General features: G+C 37.5%; 1 protein-coding gene across 1 annotated transcript in view; it reads right to left on the bottom strand.

Moving 5' to 3' along the window:
- The window catches only part of GLP2R (glucagon like peptide 2 receptor), a 51,559-nt gene that overhangs the window by 12,002 nt on the left and 22,613 nt on the right, over nt 1-16,944 (bottom strand). The window contains exons 6-10 of the mRNA XM_075044809.1: nt 14,086-14,192; nt 13,688-13,844; nt 12,593-12,752; nt 7,050-7,110; nt 5,734-5,803 (exon numbers count right to left, since the gene is read on the bottom strand). Of these exons, the coding sequence (XP_074900910.1) occupies nt 5,734-5,803; nt 7,050-7,110; nt 12,593-12,752; nt 13,688-13,844; nt 14,086-14,192 (555 nt within the window). The remainder of the gene's footprint in view (nt 1-5,733; nt 5,804-7,049; nt 7,111-12,592; nt 12,753-13,687; nt 13,845-14,085; nt 14,193-16,944) is intronic.

Raw genomic sequence — 16,944 nt, 5'->3', positions numbered from 1 at the left:
GACAGAGTTGGAAAGCAATTTTCTGAGACAGCATTGAATTACCTTAAGCTCAGGATCATCCTTTTTCCTCATGAAGCACCCTCTTGTCATTTACACATCTCTGTTACTAAAGTGCATGTCTTGCAGACTGTACTCTCCTGTTTTATTCTGCAGCAATAGTTCATCTTGTGGTCATCTCTTTGGACAAGTTAGGGGAGATATAGATGTGCACATGTACAAGAGGGAGTGAGTTACCTTTAAATGGATGACTCTACTGGTCTTTCCTAACTTTTAGAATTTGAATTCTCCTTTTACTATAATTTTTTGGTTTTACAAATACAAAGAATTCATCATAGTCAACACTGTAAGACTCTTCAAAAGTAGAGCTAGTGAACATTTTCCATCCAAACTTACTTTTGTCTGGAACATTTGGTTTATTCTAAAAATGATTTTCCATTATGAACTTCTGCTTTTCACAGAAAACACTAAAACTTCATTGAAAATGACTGATATAAGATTGAAATATTTTTACTCTTGATGTTTCATAGAAAAGACAGAATTTTCACTACAACATGGAAGCTAAATCACAAAAATCACAGAATGGTTAAGGTTGGCAAGGACCTCTGGAGGTCAACTTGTCTAACCCTCCTGCTCAAGCAGGGCCACCTAGAGCAGGTTTGCCAGGACCGTGTCCAGATGGCTTTTGAATAACTCCAAGGATGGAGATTCCACAACCTCTCCAGGCAATCTGTGCCAGTGCTTGGTCACCCTCACAGTGAAAAAGCATTTCCTGATATTCAGAGGAAACCTCCTGTTTCAGTTTGTGCCCATTGTGTCTGGTCCTGTCACTGGGCACCACTGAAAAGAGCCTGACTCCATCTTCTTTGCACCCTCCCTTCAGGTATTTATGTACATTGATAAGATCCCCTTGAGCCTTTTCTTCTCCAGGCTGAACAGTCCTGGCTTTCTCAGCCTTTCCTCATGGAAGAGATGCTCCAGTCCTTAATCATCCTTGTGGCCCTTTGCTGGTCTCTCCCCGGTATGTCTATGTCTTACTTGTACTGGAAAGCCTAGAAATGGACTCAGCACTCTAGGTGTGGCCTCACCAGTGCTGAGCAGAAGGGAAAGATCACCTCTCTCGACCTGCTGGCAATGCTTTGCCTAAGGCAGCCCAGGATACCATTCACCTTCTTTCCTCCACAAGGGCACATTGTTGGCTTATGGTCAACTTGGTGTTTGCCAGGACTCCCAGGTCCTTTTCTGCAAGGCTGCTTTCCAGCTGGGCAGAAGCCAGCATATACTGGCACCTGGGATTGTACCTCCGCAGCTGCAGGATTTTGCACTGCTCCATGTTGAAATTCATGAGGTTCCTGTCGGCTCATTTCTCCAGTCTGGAAAGGTCATTCTGGATGGCAGCACAACCCTCTGGCATGTCAGCCACTCCAAGTTTGGTGTCACCTGCAAACTTGCTGAGGGTACACTCTGCCCCATTGTCCAGATCATCAATGAAGATGTTAGATAGGATCAGACCGAGCACTGGGTGCACTGCTAGTTACTGGCCTCCAACTAGACTTCGTGCCACCTTCTGGGCCTGGCCATTCAGCCAATTTTCAGTCCACCTCATTGTCTGCTCATCCAACCCATACATTGAATTGATCATTACAATGGCTATGCCATGGTCCCTAAGTCAGAGATTTTGAAGGTCTAAACAGGGTGATCCTATCATAACTACTGATATTATGAAAATTATCTCCTATCTCCTACCCCACATTAAAAATGTAAAACTATTTAGTAGCAACCTGGGATTACAGCTAGAAACAGCCATTTCAATATAAAACCTAAAATGTTAGCTATGTCAAGAACTCTAGTACTTAATTTCTTATCTAATGTGGGACAAAGAAACCAAAATGGTACATGGAGTTTTTAAGATCAGTGTTAAGAACTACTTCTGTCATAGTCTCTTCCAATTCTCCACCACCAAACTCAGATAATGACTATCTTTTTGAAGTACTCTGAAATTTCTGGATGGCAATAATATATATAAAACTGAGGTGCCATCATTCTTTTCCAGGCTGTCTATAGATGAGTAGAGCTGCTCAGGAAATAGCAATGTATAAGCTAGCATGGTGCTTTCTTCATGACTCTTTTCATTATATTTTAAACAAAACAGGACTGTGGAATAAGGTTCAATAAGATCAAAAAAGGAAATATGAACTTTGCATTTCTGATGTTTCACAAGAAAAAGGTTAGGAACTTTTGGCCTGTACACCAACTTATACCCTATGAGGACGAGGTCCAGCTGCAGTACCTGGCTTTTATAATCCATGCATAACCATCATTAGGTAGTGCTGATGCACATTTCACCAGTGGATTTTAGATAAATTTGCTGAATTATATTCAAGAACAGGATATTGAGAACATCCTGTCTGGTTATTACATGATCTCACTCTGGGTCTCTAACCCCTTCATTTCTGCCCACTATGTAGTTCTCTTGCCTCCATACTGTGTCTGTCCCTCTATTCAATTAATCTTGCTGAGCATCCTCTTAATTCGTCTTCACCACTCTTTGCTCCTTCTTCTTCCCCATTTGTAGTCACATCTGATGTCCATTATATTGCAATCTGATATCATCCCTTTTGCTTAACCTTTCAATTTCAGTTCTCATTGATTCCTTCCCTGCCTTTCCCATAGTATCAGTGGTGGAGTCACACTGATGCTGATCAAGCCACAGAAGGAACCTCCCCACATTCAGTTCCACTGCTGGCCACTATCATGTACACTGGCAAACTGGATTCTGTGATATCAGGTCTGCACATATATTTCCTGTTTGCCTTAGAAGTAATTTCCAAGTAAAGGTCACTCAGTATGATCCTGAGGAACAATCACAGACAGAATGTTCTGCAATGTAACAGCAATGGGATGTCTTAGTGACAGTTATTCAGAAAGTTTACAGCCCTTTCTAAAATGAGTGTTGGTATCAAAACACACAAGAAGCAATGGGTGAAGATATGGGAGTTCCTTCACCACTTCAAGGACTCAATACTACAAGACTCAACAGACAGGCAATTAGGTTTAAGAAAGCCATCCCAGGAAGAAGCTGAGCCTGGTCCTCTATACACATTGCTGGGAGGTGAAACAGCTTCAACTGTCCTCTAGGTGCTGCTTGTTCTTCTGTAGAAAGAAGTCCATGAAGTCTAACTGATAATGCTGTATCTTTTAGACTTTTTCTATATTTTCTAATATTTAATGACTATAAGCACTGGTAATGATCAGAGGCTACATGCTTAGAATAAATTAAACTGCTGGGGCTATTTGTATCTGTGAAATAACACCAAGGCAGAAGATTCCCAAATGTAATATTAAAAAACAGGGATTAAAATTATGTTAGAGGAATAACATACATGTGTGTCTATCTATTTACATATAAATCTAAGGTGACCTCTCTTTTTGCCAACTTTAGTTAGAGGGATTTTTGAACAAAAGTTTATCCCTTCTGTCACTTTACGTCCACCTTGATATTTCTGTGTATTGGTCTGTAGTAGGAAACTATATCTTACTTGTTCCCAAATGTCAAAGGACAAAAATGTCATTAATTACAATGAAAAATGAAGGAAAAAAAACCCAGGAAAATGTTTTTTCCCCTAATTTTGGGTGATGATGACAGGAGCTCTCCAAGTAGTGACATGAACATCTGAATTAAGGTTAGAAAGTTATCTTTAGAAATTTCTTTGTATCTAGCCTGAACTTCATATGTTACAGCTTTTGTCTATTTTTTACCATCCTTTTGCTGTACCCTTCTGGCCCCATATGCCTCCATTGTTATTGCTACTGAAGACAACAATTGGATCCCCTCTTAGCCTTCTCTTCTTAAGTCTGATCAAACCAAGTTCTCTCAGCCTTTTCTTGTACATCATGTGCTCCAGGTCCCAATAGTCTTGATGGCCTCTGCTGGACTGTCTCAAGTATGCTAACATCTTAAAAATGGATATGATATTCCAGATGGGCTTTCACAAGTGCTGAACAGAGATGAATAATCACTTCCTCTAACATGCTGTGTTCTTGTTGTAACATGCAATCTTGACATTACTTCTCTTGCTAAAAACAGTGGTTCACATCCTCAGTTCTTTGCACTGATTTACACCAGCAAAGTTTATGCCCTATTGAGTCACTGGCTAAAAGGAAATTGTGCAGAAATAGCTTAATTAAAAGGTATTTTTAAATTACTGATTGTGTCCACCCAGTCCTAGTCTTCAAATTACTTCAGAATGCATTCCTGGCTCTTAGGTCTGTTTAATTTCCTATTATTTAGGGGACTTGCTCTGAGTCGAGCATACTAACATCAGTGAACTTAATATTCTTACAACAAAAGCAAACCACTTGATCTCTTTGATGTAACAGAAATGCTATTATTTCTTTCTGCTGGTCATGTTCTACTAGCTGTGTATTTTCTGCTCAGGCCCTCAAAAAATAAACTAAAGACTGAGTCTTCTTTCAGAATTAGACATATCCAGGAAGAAATTTGTTCAGATCCCCTCAGGTCTGGACTTCATCCATCTTGACCGTTCCCTCAGTTTTGAGACAGTTTCAGTCTTTCTTTTGGCTTTTGCCTCCTCTCACCTCTCAAGCCTTTTTGCTTTCTTTTCTGGCTCTTCTCTCCACTGCAATGGTTTTTTTGTTTGTTTGTTTGTTTGTTTGTTTTTGATAGAGAGTTCTTCATTGTCCTTCTAATTATTTACTTTTTTTGATGGCTAATAAGTGTGTTTCTCTGTTTCACGGCTCAGTTCCAACTATTCCCACTTTCTCTCTCACACAGTTCTCTCCAACTCAGCAGCAGCAAAACAAAGTCCATTATTTCTTCTCTAAAGTTTTAATTTCCAGATCTTTTCTCAGTGTGACAGAAACCAATACCTCCCTTTCCAACTGATGCATTGAATGTATCAATTCCTCAATATTACACTTTGAGCAATCCTTCTTCTACTTCCCATACACAGTAGCATGAGTAAGGTACATTTCTCCTCTACAACATTTGCTGTCTGTCTAGCTAACAAAATCACTTATTGCTCTAATCCTTTTATGCCTTGCTGACTGTGTGGGAATATGAGGTATTCCAGACACAAACCATAGTCCCACCTATCAAAATTCTGTGTTCATAATTATGTCCTCATGAGTTGTTTTGATCATGCTATTTCTGTCTCTTCATTATCACCGCATTTCAGCTGTATGCTTTTTTGCATTTGTTTAAGAAAAAAATTCATAACTCAGTCTTGTCATGCTATGCTTCATTTTTTTTTCATTAAATGAATGTTTTCTACTCCTGACCATCAGTACATATGTTGCTACTTCTCTTCATCTTTGTTATCATAAGATCTTCCTCTATAGAGAATTAGGAGCTTTCTAGTGGTGCTCACCACATGGTAGCACTCTCCTAAGTAACCTGCTTACTGAGAAAATGAGGGTAAAAATATAAGTAAAATATATGAGAAGCAAAAGGCTCCATCTTTTATATAGATGGAGCTGTGCAGAATTTACTGCACAGATAAACAGCAGTGTTTTGAGAGGCTGACACTGAAATCTTTGCTGTTTGTAGATAGACGGAAAGGAAGCTACACCCATCCACCCACAGTAAGAAACTTCATTTACAATTTTTTCTGTCTCATCTTTTCTAATCCAAGAATTGGATTATACCTGGAGAAAGGGTCACAAAAGACAATCACACTTGTGCATGTTATTAGGAACAGATGAAATAATTCTTACTGCAATGGAGAACAACACTGGTCCTCGGATGATCCACCAGATTCCCATGTGTTCATTTGTTGCCCAGCATCTGAAGAATAATTTAAAGTATAATTACATTATTTTCATAGATAAAAATTAGAAAGCTTACATAACCTATATATATATTTCAAAAGGAAGTTGACAAAGTTCATCTTTTTCAGGTAGCACTCAGGAGAAATTGAGTGAAACTAGGAAGAGTCTCATCAACAACTGGAATTGTATTTATTTTGAAGATCTTTCCACCAGAATGTTGAGAGAGGTTTCCCTAGACTGCGAACTTCAGAACTATCTGGCAAACTCAGTCTTTCGATCCACACAACTGTACATGGCACCAAACCCTCATAATGGAATTCATCTTACTCAAATTTATCTGTCTGAAACTGGAAGCTGGAAATGGGTAAACTATGTATTGTGACCATGGTTCTTGACCTGCTAAAAAGTATGGATACTGTTTCCTTGAAGCTGTCTCCTTTTCTCCTGCTCTAACCTTCTAATTTGTCCTATGCACATGTTCCTTCTTGCTAGTTAGCCTGAAACTCTGTAGGTCTTGGCTTGTCATTTACTGTCTATATAACATCTAACTCTATGAAACTATAATTATGATTTGGTTCCTGATGTTCTTGCTTACTAACTATATTGGTGTTCCAAACAAAACTCTCTAGGAACCATGAATAATAAAGAGGAAGAAAAGAAATCATACATAAACCTCAAAGTTTATGTGATGCCATTAACAGCATCATTGAAGACCAGAAGACTGGAAAACTGATGCTTACTAGTGCAAGTTATTCTGATTCATTCACTGAATACTGAACACAATCACTTAATCTCAGCTTTTAGTGAATATCAGTTTTTGTCATTATTCTACATAACAACTTTTTTTTTTTTTTTTTTTCAAAATGGCAGTGAATACTAATTAAACTCAAAGTGTAGATGGTCTCCAAGGAAAGCACTGGTCTCCATTTCTTACTAACAAGATGCTCTCCATGAAGATGTTTGTGCTGAAAATTTGCTTATGTAAGTGGATGAACATTGGATGCAATAGCTTTCATTTCAGGAACAGCGAATGTTCATTCTACTTCTTGATTTATGCATAAGTAAATCTAAGAATTCCTAGAAGTAGCTTAATGTAAAAGTACTAAAATTAACCTAGAAGATGTAACAAATATTAATAGGTGCTGTATAATCTTAATATAATCTAGTAGGGAATACTTGTGCCAATTACTGTCAAGGGCTTCCAGAAAAATTAAGCAAACAGAAAGCCAGTATTCTAAGGCACATTTTATTTAGTAACCTACCCTGTGTTCTCCAGTTTTGATCTGCTTATTCCCCAAGGGCCAACAAACAGGATAGGAACAACTGAAAAGAAAAGGAGTCAATTACAGCCAAGCTTGCAGAATGGTTCATACAAAACACAGATATGTTACAGTAGTGTGTGGTGCCAAGACACATACTTTTCGGTCTTCTATTTGAAGTTGTGCAAAAATCAGCCTGATCCTGGCTTTCCCCATTTGTAAGTCTAATACAAAATGAAATATCATTGTATAGTTGAATCTTGCATTTTCAGACTGATATATACATATATATACACACATACACTGCTGACCTTTCCAAATCTTCCCAATTCCTGATCCTGAGAATTCAAAATAATTGGCACTTGAGGCCTCACAGACTGCCTAAGGCACCAGTTGTTAACATTTTTATTTGTTGAACCTTAAAGAGTTTTCAGTGGAGGCATGGAACTCTGTCTAGTTAATTAAAACAACAGACAAAGACTTGTTTACCTGGCTTACCTTTCTTGGACGCCTTATATATAATACATGGTCCCCATTGCCCTATTGTTGCTCCCCCTCTGGGAGATCATAGACTGCAGACTGAAAAAAAAAAACCCTGAAGTAAAGGATTACTACACTATTCCAGTGGTCTACAAATGTGCAGACACAAGTTTCAATCACAAGCACAAGGCACGTAAGCTACAAAAGGCAGGTGTTTGACTGGATTCTCAGCCCAATAACACACAGGAGATTTTCTGGTGGATGAGGAAAAGAGATGTGGGTCACTGGGGCCAGAACAGGATCTATTCAGGATTCTGGGACACGAGCTACAGTCATGGGGACAGTTGGAGTGTGTCAATACAGGGAAAGGCCCAGAATCAATATATTCTCAGAGATAATAGACCTCTGAGTGGGTAAATTGAGGAAAGAGAGAGAAAGGGTCTCACTTGGGTGGGAGATGGCATTGGTGCAACAAGTCTGAGAGAACAATCAAGGCATGGATCACTAGGGAAGGGAGCTACACATCCAGGGGAATATGAGGTTGTCCCATGGGGAAAGATGACACCAAGGAGGATGAGGTAATGTCATCAAGTGCAGTTCCTGGACAGTAGCTGAGGAACTGTGTCTCAGTAGGTGTAAGCATGGTTCTCCCCTGCTGGGTCAGCAGCAGCAGTACTACAAATATCTGTAAAATAGGTGCCAGATGTCCCATCTTAGTAGTAATTCTAATAAATATAAATAAGAAATTAAGCTAAATAGTGGGAAAAGACCTTTAGGAAATAGGTGAATATGACACATATGAATATGAGAGCAATGAAGGGGACTGACAGAGAGATGATCATTATTATTTATGCTCTCACAGTAGCGAGCAAATTTCTGAACAGACTTGTCTTACTGTAGTTTGAAGAAGGAATAAAATGATTAGTCCCTGTTCCAACAATCTGGTGATCAAAGCAACAAATGGATTTAGAAAGGTGGGAAGAGTGAGGAAGCAAGGAGACAACACTAACCAGAGCGAAAGACAGTGGTCTTGATGTGTCAGAAGCCTGCATGTTAATACAACCATATTAATACAGCATAAGGGATCTTTAAAGAGGATTGTGAGAGGGAACAGAGAAATCAAGGCATGGATGGTGAGAAGGACCCTCTAAAGTGTAAGGTGCAGCAGAGGAGAAAGCCCAGAGGCTTGGCAATGGACAATGAAATGTGGTGTTATGCTTTTACAGAAACTTTTAATAGATGAGGAAGGATGGGAATGAGTGTGAAAGTGAAGGAAAGTAGTTAATGCCTAATGAGGAAGAAGCACAAGAGGAAAAGGAGGGATGTCAAAAATGGGATAGCATGTTCAAAACTTCAAGCCTGAAAAATAATCTTTACAGCAGCATAGTGGATGAATACAGGTAAAGCCAGGAAAAAAGGATGCTGTAGAAAATAAGGCAAGTTCCAATGTGACTGTATCTAGAGATGCATGAAAGGGTTAAGTTAATATCCTACTTCTCTTAAACATTGAAATAATTCACTCTTCAAATGTACTTGTCTTCTTCCTTTGATTCTAGAGAGAGTCTCAATATTAATTACCTAAATTTGACCTTGTTGGATAAAATTAATCCCCTCCTCCATCAAGTAGACTAAACTAAAGATTTAAGCACTACCTGATTGTAAGAAACCACAGGAAGTCTTGTATGAAAACACCACTCAGAGCACTCAATAAACACAGCTTACTGGGAGAGCAGAGGAATGACAAAGGTTGGGAGATGGCATGAGGATGAAAAAATTAAGAATTCTGTTTTAATCACATGGAGCTTGACTTCATAGTTAAATAATCAGGAAAGTGTTAATTTTGTTAATATTAACTACTCGATTTCCCTGTAAACATAAAGCAGTTGGTCTGGAATACTTGGGACTCATCATTGACTGTGCAGAGAAGGGTACAGGGATATATTTTAGCTTCTTTTTTATCAAGATCCTTTACCCTTAGAAACTAGACTTGGTTTGGGACAAGAACACTTTTCTGAAACAATTCTAACCAGCAAATTTCTATCAAGGTACGAAAATGCAATTATTTGAATAGTCCAGTTTCTGTTTTGTATTTGTCCTGACAAAATATTACCCTCCACAGAGATGTTGCAATATGTACCTAGATTAGTCACCATATCTGAGCTGTAATATACTGGCATATATGTACATGTCCTTCTCAGCTTAAATGTGTGAGTGGCTTTGGTGAAAAAAGATTTCATATGTGGAATTTCACATCTGCCTTGGAACCTGAAAGAACTGCATTTGAGTATCTAGTATTGCCTTTGAGGTACCGTGTTACAGATTATCGATGACTAGTTTGTTTAGGCTTTCCTTATCTCTTCAGCATAGGTACTGATTTCCAACAAATTACTATGTTAACTTGATGAAGTTAAACTTCAACTTGACTTGAAGGTCAATGCTTCTGTTTCAGATGTGAAAAAAACCAACTGTTTTTTTTCCAAGTATTCAATAAAACATGCCTTTCCCTATTGTACATGCTTCCTCAGTTAAAAGCAATGATTTTCCCTGAAGCTCCTTTCTGATCTGATATCAAAATGTCAGGTTATGCTATACAATGAAATAATTTTGGTTTAAAAAATAGATCAACCTTTTTGTTTTAAACATGAGAATTGAAACCTTCCAAAGGTTACAGCACTTGCTTTGTATGCATGGACTGACATTTCTGAAAACTTGTGTGTTTCCATTGCAAACACCTCTGTCTAATCCTTGTTCTGTACTCTCAGCTCTTTCCGTATTATTAAATTGTTGTCATGTTGATCAGTAGCGAAGGCTCTGCATTTGTCATCAGGGCCTCAGAACTCCTCAGTTTCTCATGAGCCTAGACTAAAACAACCTGAATTTCTTAACTTCTGGAGATATGCTAGTTTTTATCTGGTCTTTAAAGAACTAAGAGGTGTGAGGTGCTAAACAGTCTGTTAGAGGTTTTCTATTGTTACAGGAAGCTAAATAAAATCTTGGTTTGGATTTCAAACTGTAAAACAAGAGGAAAAAAGCATAGGTGTTCTTACCATTAACAAAAGGAAAAAATATCAGCTACGAGTTTTACATTCACTTGTAACTGACTTAATACTCCAAAATTAAATGTGTCACTGAAAAAATTACTGGGTCTGAGTATTTTTTAATTGATCTCTGATAACAAGATTACACAATGCACAAAGTGAAGCAATCTGTTGTACTGACATCTTCAGAACAATACATACAATACTGTCTCATGCATATTCAAAATCTGCTTCAAATGCTATAAGAGGCAAAAGTCAGATATCTTTTAATCTTGTCAGTAGTAGTAAACACAAGCCATTTCTATAAAAGAGAGTTAAGGTTTCTGGGTTCTTCAATGGACCTTTGTTCTTTCAGACCAGATAGTTTTGCCCTAAATTAAGTTATCTTGTGTACTTCAAGAGGGTTTTATATCACACTTTTGAAACTTTTTTGCTCAGGTTTCCCCCATGTGGTATTTTAGATGTTGAAGTCCTGTTTCAGATCTTGCTTTAAGCATTGACATTTTTCTACAACAATGGTTCTTCGTTAATAAATTAATACAGTCATATTAGAAAAGCATGAAAAATTACCTCATCTGAAATTCATTTAGGTCTTGAAATTTCTCCAGTAGGCTTTTTTTTTTAGATGCTATCCAATTCCCATTTAAAATTCAAGAGGTAAGGTAGATGTCAAAGAGAAGTAAAGTGAACTCTCTTCATTCCCTGTGATTGTTACAGAGCCTGGTACAACTTTTAGACAACTAAAACTGAATGATGTGAATTACTGTCAAACTGACAGGGAATTTGCCACAGCCTTGATAAAAATAACCAAAAATTTCCTTTAAACATGTAAATATTGTAGCATTCCAACCATAATGTTTATAATTTCAACCTCAGCTGCCATTTGCTTCAGCTATTTATGTTTGAATTTAAACACCTCTTTAAAATCATACCTCATCCTCAGTAGATAATTTTAGCACAGTGCAGCACAGCAAATGTGGAATAATATATTTACAACTACATAACCATCCACCACAATAAAATCCTTCTAAAAATCACTTTTCCTTTTTAAGTGGGCTATACACTACATCCCCACAGTCCTAGATACACAATTTTATATTTGACAATATAGTTCAGTAGACATAGATGTGGTGATAGTGAACCAGCTTGTAAAACCATACATTGATAAAAGTTTTACAGTCAGAAGTTCTTATGACCATCCACCCTATCCTCCTCCTTAACTCAGGCCACTGGGTTTGAATCAATAAGTCATAGAATCATAGAATCATTTAGGTTGGAAAAGACCTTCAAGATCAAGTCTTGCAACAAACCTACATACTGTCTAAGAGTACATTTCTTATCTTCATTTAAAACCTCCAAAGGCCTCCAAGTTGTACGGGTAGCTTTTGGATGATTATTGGGAATTGGGAAACCTTGATTTTCTCCTTTGCCCAGGCAAGATGCAGAATTATGCTGAGTAAGCAATAAACATAATTTTCAGATTACATGACATAATCTACACAAAATTGTTCAAGTGCGTGTAACTAAATTTGCATTGTCTTTATTCCATGAAAAATGCCTGAAATACAGGACCTGAATAATGCAATATTTCAGATTGTTCTCTAACTTAAAGCACACTTTAGAACTTTAAGGTGAGCTAGGAAGGTGAACATAAAAAAGAAAATTGTTAATGTTTAGACATCTTTGCTATGTAGGTGCTCTATTACAAAGGAAGAAAATGAAGTGGCTGATAGTACCATAGTATTCAGTGGTGACAGAAAATACAGCCAAATACAGTCAAATTTCTTCTTGTTCCATCCACTAGGCTACTGTTTTCTTACTAAACAATTCACCCATTTCCTGTATCTGCAGGTCAAGCTGAACTGCAATGAATGTATCACTGCTGGTATACCTTTATTGACAATTGCTGACTTCAAAACAAAGAAACAAAAAAGAGTTCAGATTTTTTCTTTCATCATTACAAACTATCCACCACTGACTCAAAAAAGTACCACAGAATCAAGAACTTGCAAATTATTATGTACTTACCCCATCCTATCACAATATATGTCTGTAGCAGTTGTCTTTCAGAAAGTACAGCAGTTATCAGTAACGTATGCAGATAAATTCCTTCTACTAATAGCCAAAAATAATTTGCCCCAACAAAGTAATGCATGAAAAACTGTGCAGTCCTGCAAATGATTATAATCTGTAGAAATGAGAGACCAGGGATCATTGTTAATATATAAAAGCTCTGACAAATTCTGGTTTTCTCTTGATACTTTAGCAACCATTTTGAAACTAACACATGGTCGTGATATAACTGTGGTTCAGTCACATACCTCACAGGACTCTCCTTGCTGCTTGGAATAGACTGGTGGGGAGTGCAACTATTTAAAGGCTTCTACATTGTCAGAGAGTTTGAGTGAAGGTGACAAGTAGGAAAATACAGTGACAGTGTAGGCTAGGGTATGTGTTCTTTGTCATGATCTGCACATTAGAATTTTTACTGATGAGCTATTAAAATAACAGTCACCATTAACATCTTGCAGGTAATTTTGCTTGTTGACATGGTCAAACTGTATTCATACACCATCATGCAAGTATAATTTATCCACAATAGTCGCAAATGAGAGATATTTTCATTCCATTATCTAAACAAGTATAAGAAAATTACATTTTCCTAGTACAGAAAAGCCTTTAAACTATTTTTTCTTAGTGCTTTTTCACAGCAAATACATTGTTTGATAACATTATCTTAAAAGCAAGATTTGTGTGCATTGCAGTGTGCTATGCATAACAAGAGTGAATAAATATAGTGTTATGTAAGTGCCAAAAAATGTGTCGATTTCTTCCTAAAAACTACAAGTGTAAGTTGTTTTGCTTAATTGGATGTTTCTAAATATAACTATTGATTATTTTATTGTTTCTGTACAAGGCTTCATATAAAATCAATCTATTACAATTTATCAATTCAGAATTTTTTTCTTGATTACCCCAAGCTTTATCAGCAAAATTTCAGCATTCAAAGCTCAACTAACAAACACCTCAAAACTTGCTGCTGTATAGCAAACTTTCAAAACCTGTAACTGCTACGGCCCCTAGCAGCACACATTTACTATTAGCAATGAACTAACAAGTTACCTCAGGACTGAGGTATAAAATCCATCCAGTTTCATCATTTGGTCTTTTGGAGTAAATGTTGTAGTATACAGTGTCTTTTATAAGAACTGCTGTGGCGCGCAAGATAAAAGATGCAAATAAATTCATATGGATGTAGTTTCTTGTGCAGTGAAGTTTTCTGTGGGAGAAAAAATAATGTATGAATCCCCTGGAATATATATAATTTGCAGAAATAAAAAAATAGTTGTATTCATATTGTTGCTGCCAATGGATTTTGCTTAGGACTTGCTTTTATAATGCTTATTAGGAAAATACAAGTTATTTACATCGGAAGCTAAGCAATAAAATCAATTACCTGAAAAGAAGAATGTATATACTGAGGTCTGTACTTTTAAAATGCAACAGAAATTTGTACTAACCTGAGTAAAGAAAGTATAAGGAGAGCTAATACAAGTGAGATGAGAGAAAAATAATATCCTATAGTGTACAACAGCTGTAATGTGGTAAGTAACTTATGTTCTTCTTCCTAGGAACAAAGAAGAAAAATGTGTTATACATGCAGGTGTTGAAGATTAACCTAAAAATGTGAAATGATCTGTTTCTTTCTATGCAAGATGTTCTTTGTATGTATATTAAGCTGACAGTCTAAAGACACTTAATCATTTGTGTCAGAAAACAGCTAGCATTCTTTAATCAAGGACATCCTGGAGTAATTGGGCCTTGAAGAACCTCAAAGAAGAATTAAAAGACAGATAAGAAGGAAACATCCCACCCTAGAAGGCACTGAAATTTGAGTAATTGATAATGGGCATGAAGTCAGTGGACATCTGCGGTAATGGGGAAAGGTAGAGTCAGCAGGGGGAGATCACAACCACCAACTCAATTCAAGACCTAGAAGACTTATTCCTTGCCACTCCTTGAGCATGCACTGTAGAATAACAGAACACTGTACTTTTAATGTGAAGTGGAGAAAACCTTAGCCCAATAGATACGGTGGCAGATAAGTGACTACCAATAAAGATTTGGGGGAAGGACTTTGGAAACTGAGTGGGTGAATCTAAAACTGTATAAATTGCTTGCTTGTTTAACTCCAGGGTGTGCTAGCTTTGTGGAATTACCACCCAGCACCCATCTTTGCACAGATATGAAATAAATAATGTCTCTCCTGAGTGTGTGATTATTGTCTCATTGCACACCAGGTGATGAATCTGCTTTTCAGACAACACGGGCAAGTGGGCAGAGCACAAACACAGGTCAGAAACTTTTGAGTCCAACTTCTTTGTGTTGCAAGGTAGCCAGGGGAGGTTTCTTATGCCTGCTCCCTGCACTGCCTCATGAAATTATTGCATGATAGAGACAGTTGCAGACAGCCTTAGTTTCTTTTTAAATTCGAAGGTACTCATGGTCTCATTTCCAGATTGCTCCTGCACAAACACCATTCGTAGTCTGATTTACAGCTAATCATTGCCATGATTACATGCACCAAATGGATCCTGGTGGTTTAATAATTGCAGAGATCAACTCACTCAACCTGTACACACAAGTGCAATTACTATGTGCATGGCCTGGGGACACAGTTACACATCAGTTGTGTCTGTGCACTTTTGAGAGTCAGCTCTCTCTCGAGTGATTGAAATAGAATGACTTCTACCATGAGTTCAAAGAAAAATATCAAAATTATTAAATTAGAATTTTCTAGAATGTCTTTGAATGATGGATAAGACCTCAGAGGAAGGAGGCACTCATGCTTTCTTTCCACTTTGCTTCATTTAACATTCCTTCTTGCTAAGTTTTTCCATTTAGCTGCTTATGTCTACCTCTCATCTCTTCATATTGCTTTTCTAGCTCAAGAAATGCTTCTTTGCAGAGGGGACACAGAAATACAGCATATGTGACTTTCATAATCCATATTTGGCCTGCAAAGATTTTCTTGGAACCTGTGTCTTTTCCTCAGTGATTTTGCTGGTTTTGTTGTGAACTGTCTTACTGCTCAGCACCAGGGATTTTAGCACTGTCTCCCTGCCAGTAGTTGTCTCTAATCAATTTATGCTAATGAGTACTCTCTGGATAGCATGAGTGAGCTGTGCCTGCTGGTAAAAACTGTCTTGGAGAGGGTGAAAGTGCCCAGGGAGAGCAGTGTGGGTGCAGGAGATTCCCGTAGCACAGCCATTAGTCACTCTGCACCATGAAAACATTCAAACAGGCATGAACCTAATAAAAAGCATGAGTTATCATCCTGGCTGTACCAGTTTTGCAACAGCAAAGCAAATGAAGTCAAGCTGACTCCTCCGATGTGTGCGGATACTAGCTCTGGGTTATTTCTAACATCTTGGGGTTTTCCACTAAATGTGACAAACAGGTACAAAACCACATGTAGTGTTGGTAGGAAAGCTGGTTAAGCTTTCAGAGAAATCATCTGCTGTCACACAAGATGAATTAATGCATCTCTCACCTACAAGTTTGCCATCCAGAATGGACACCAAACCATGGAAAACTCTCAGTACTTATGGATATTTATCACACTTGTATAAATAAACTGTAAGTTTGGAAGTTCAGGTACTCACTATATGAAGAGTTTAGTAAAAACTTTGTAGTACATGGGGTTCCTGAACTAATAGTGTTGTCCCACAAATGGGCTTCGTTTACCTGGTGCGCAAGCCAATAACACACAGAGTCGAGGTATTTTCAGATTAATTTCATTGATGTGCATGAATGGTGCCTGTCTCAAGACAGCACACCCTTGTCTCAAAAATCCTCACATTTATACACTTATCTAATACATATTCATTGTTATTTTCCTTAATGATTGGTTCTTTCTTCTTCACCCCTCATGTAAATTAGACTCTGTCTTCTTCCTTCATTGTCTTCTTTTGAGCAGGTGATATCATTTGAGTAGGTGGTCAATGAGTTGGTGATTGCAATCTCCCCCTGTAGGAATTACCTTTTACCTACTTCTTCCCTAATCTTGGCAGTTCCAGGTGGTTCTTCAAGGTATATTGACCAGACCATAATCCATTACCTTTTCTGACATAAACACAAAGCCCCATTGTCTAGTAGTTAGTTCCTAAACCCTAAATCATGTCTAGTTATTGTTTCCCTGTTTTAAATATTAACTGATGGGGGCCATACACAGGACTTCAGCAGCTCCCTGGTTATTTCAATCATATTATACATATTATTTGGTAATAACAGTGTTTAATAAAGTAATCCATAAAGTAATATTACTCAATTAAGTAATGAACAGTGCTCACCCAATAAAGTACTAAAAAGTAAAAAAT

This window comes from Buteo buteo, chromosome 13, assembly GCF_964188355.1.
Source record: "Buteo buteo chromosome 13, bButBut1.hap1.1, whole genome shotgun sequence".
Lineage (NCBI taxonomy): Eukaryota > Metazoa > Chordata > Aves > Accipitriformes > Accipitridae > Buteo > Buteo buteo.
This window is presented reverse-complemented; position numbering and strand designations above follow the sequence as displayed.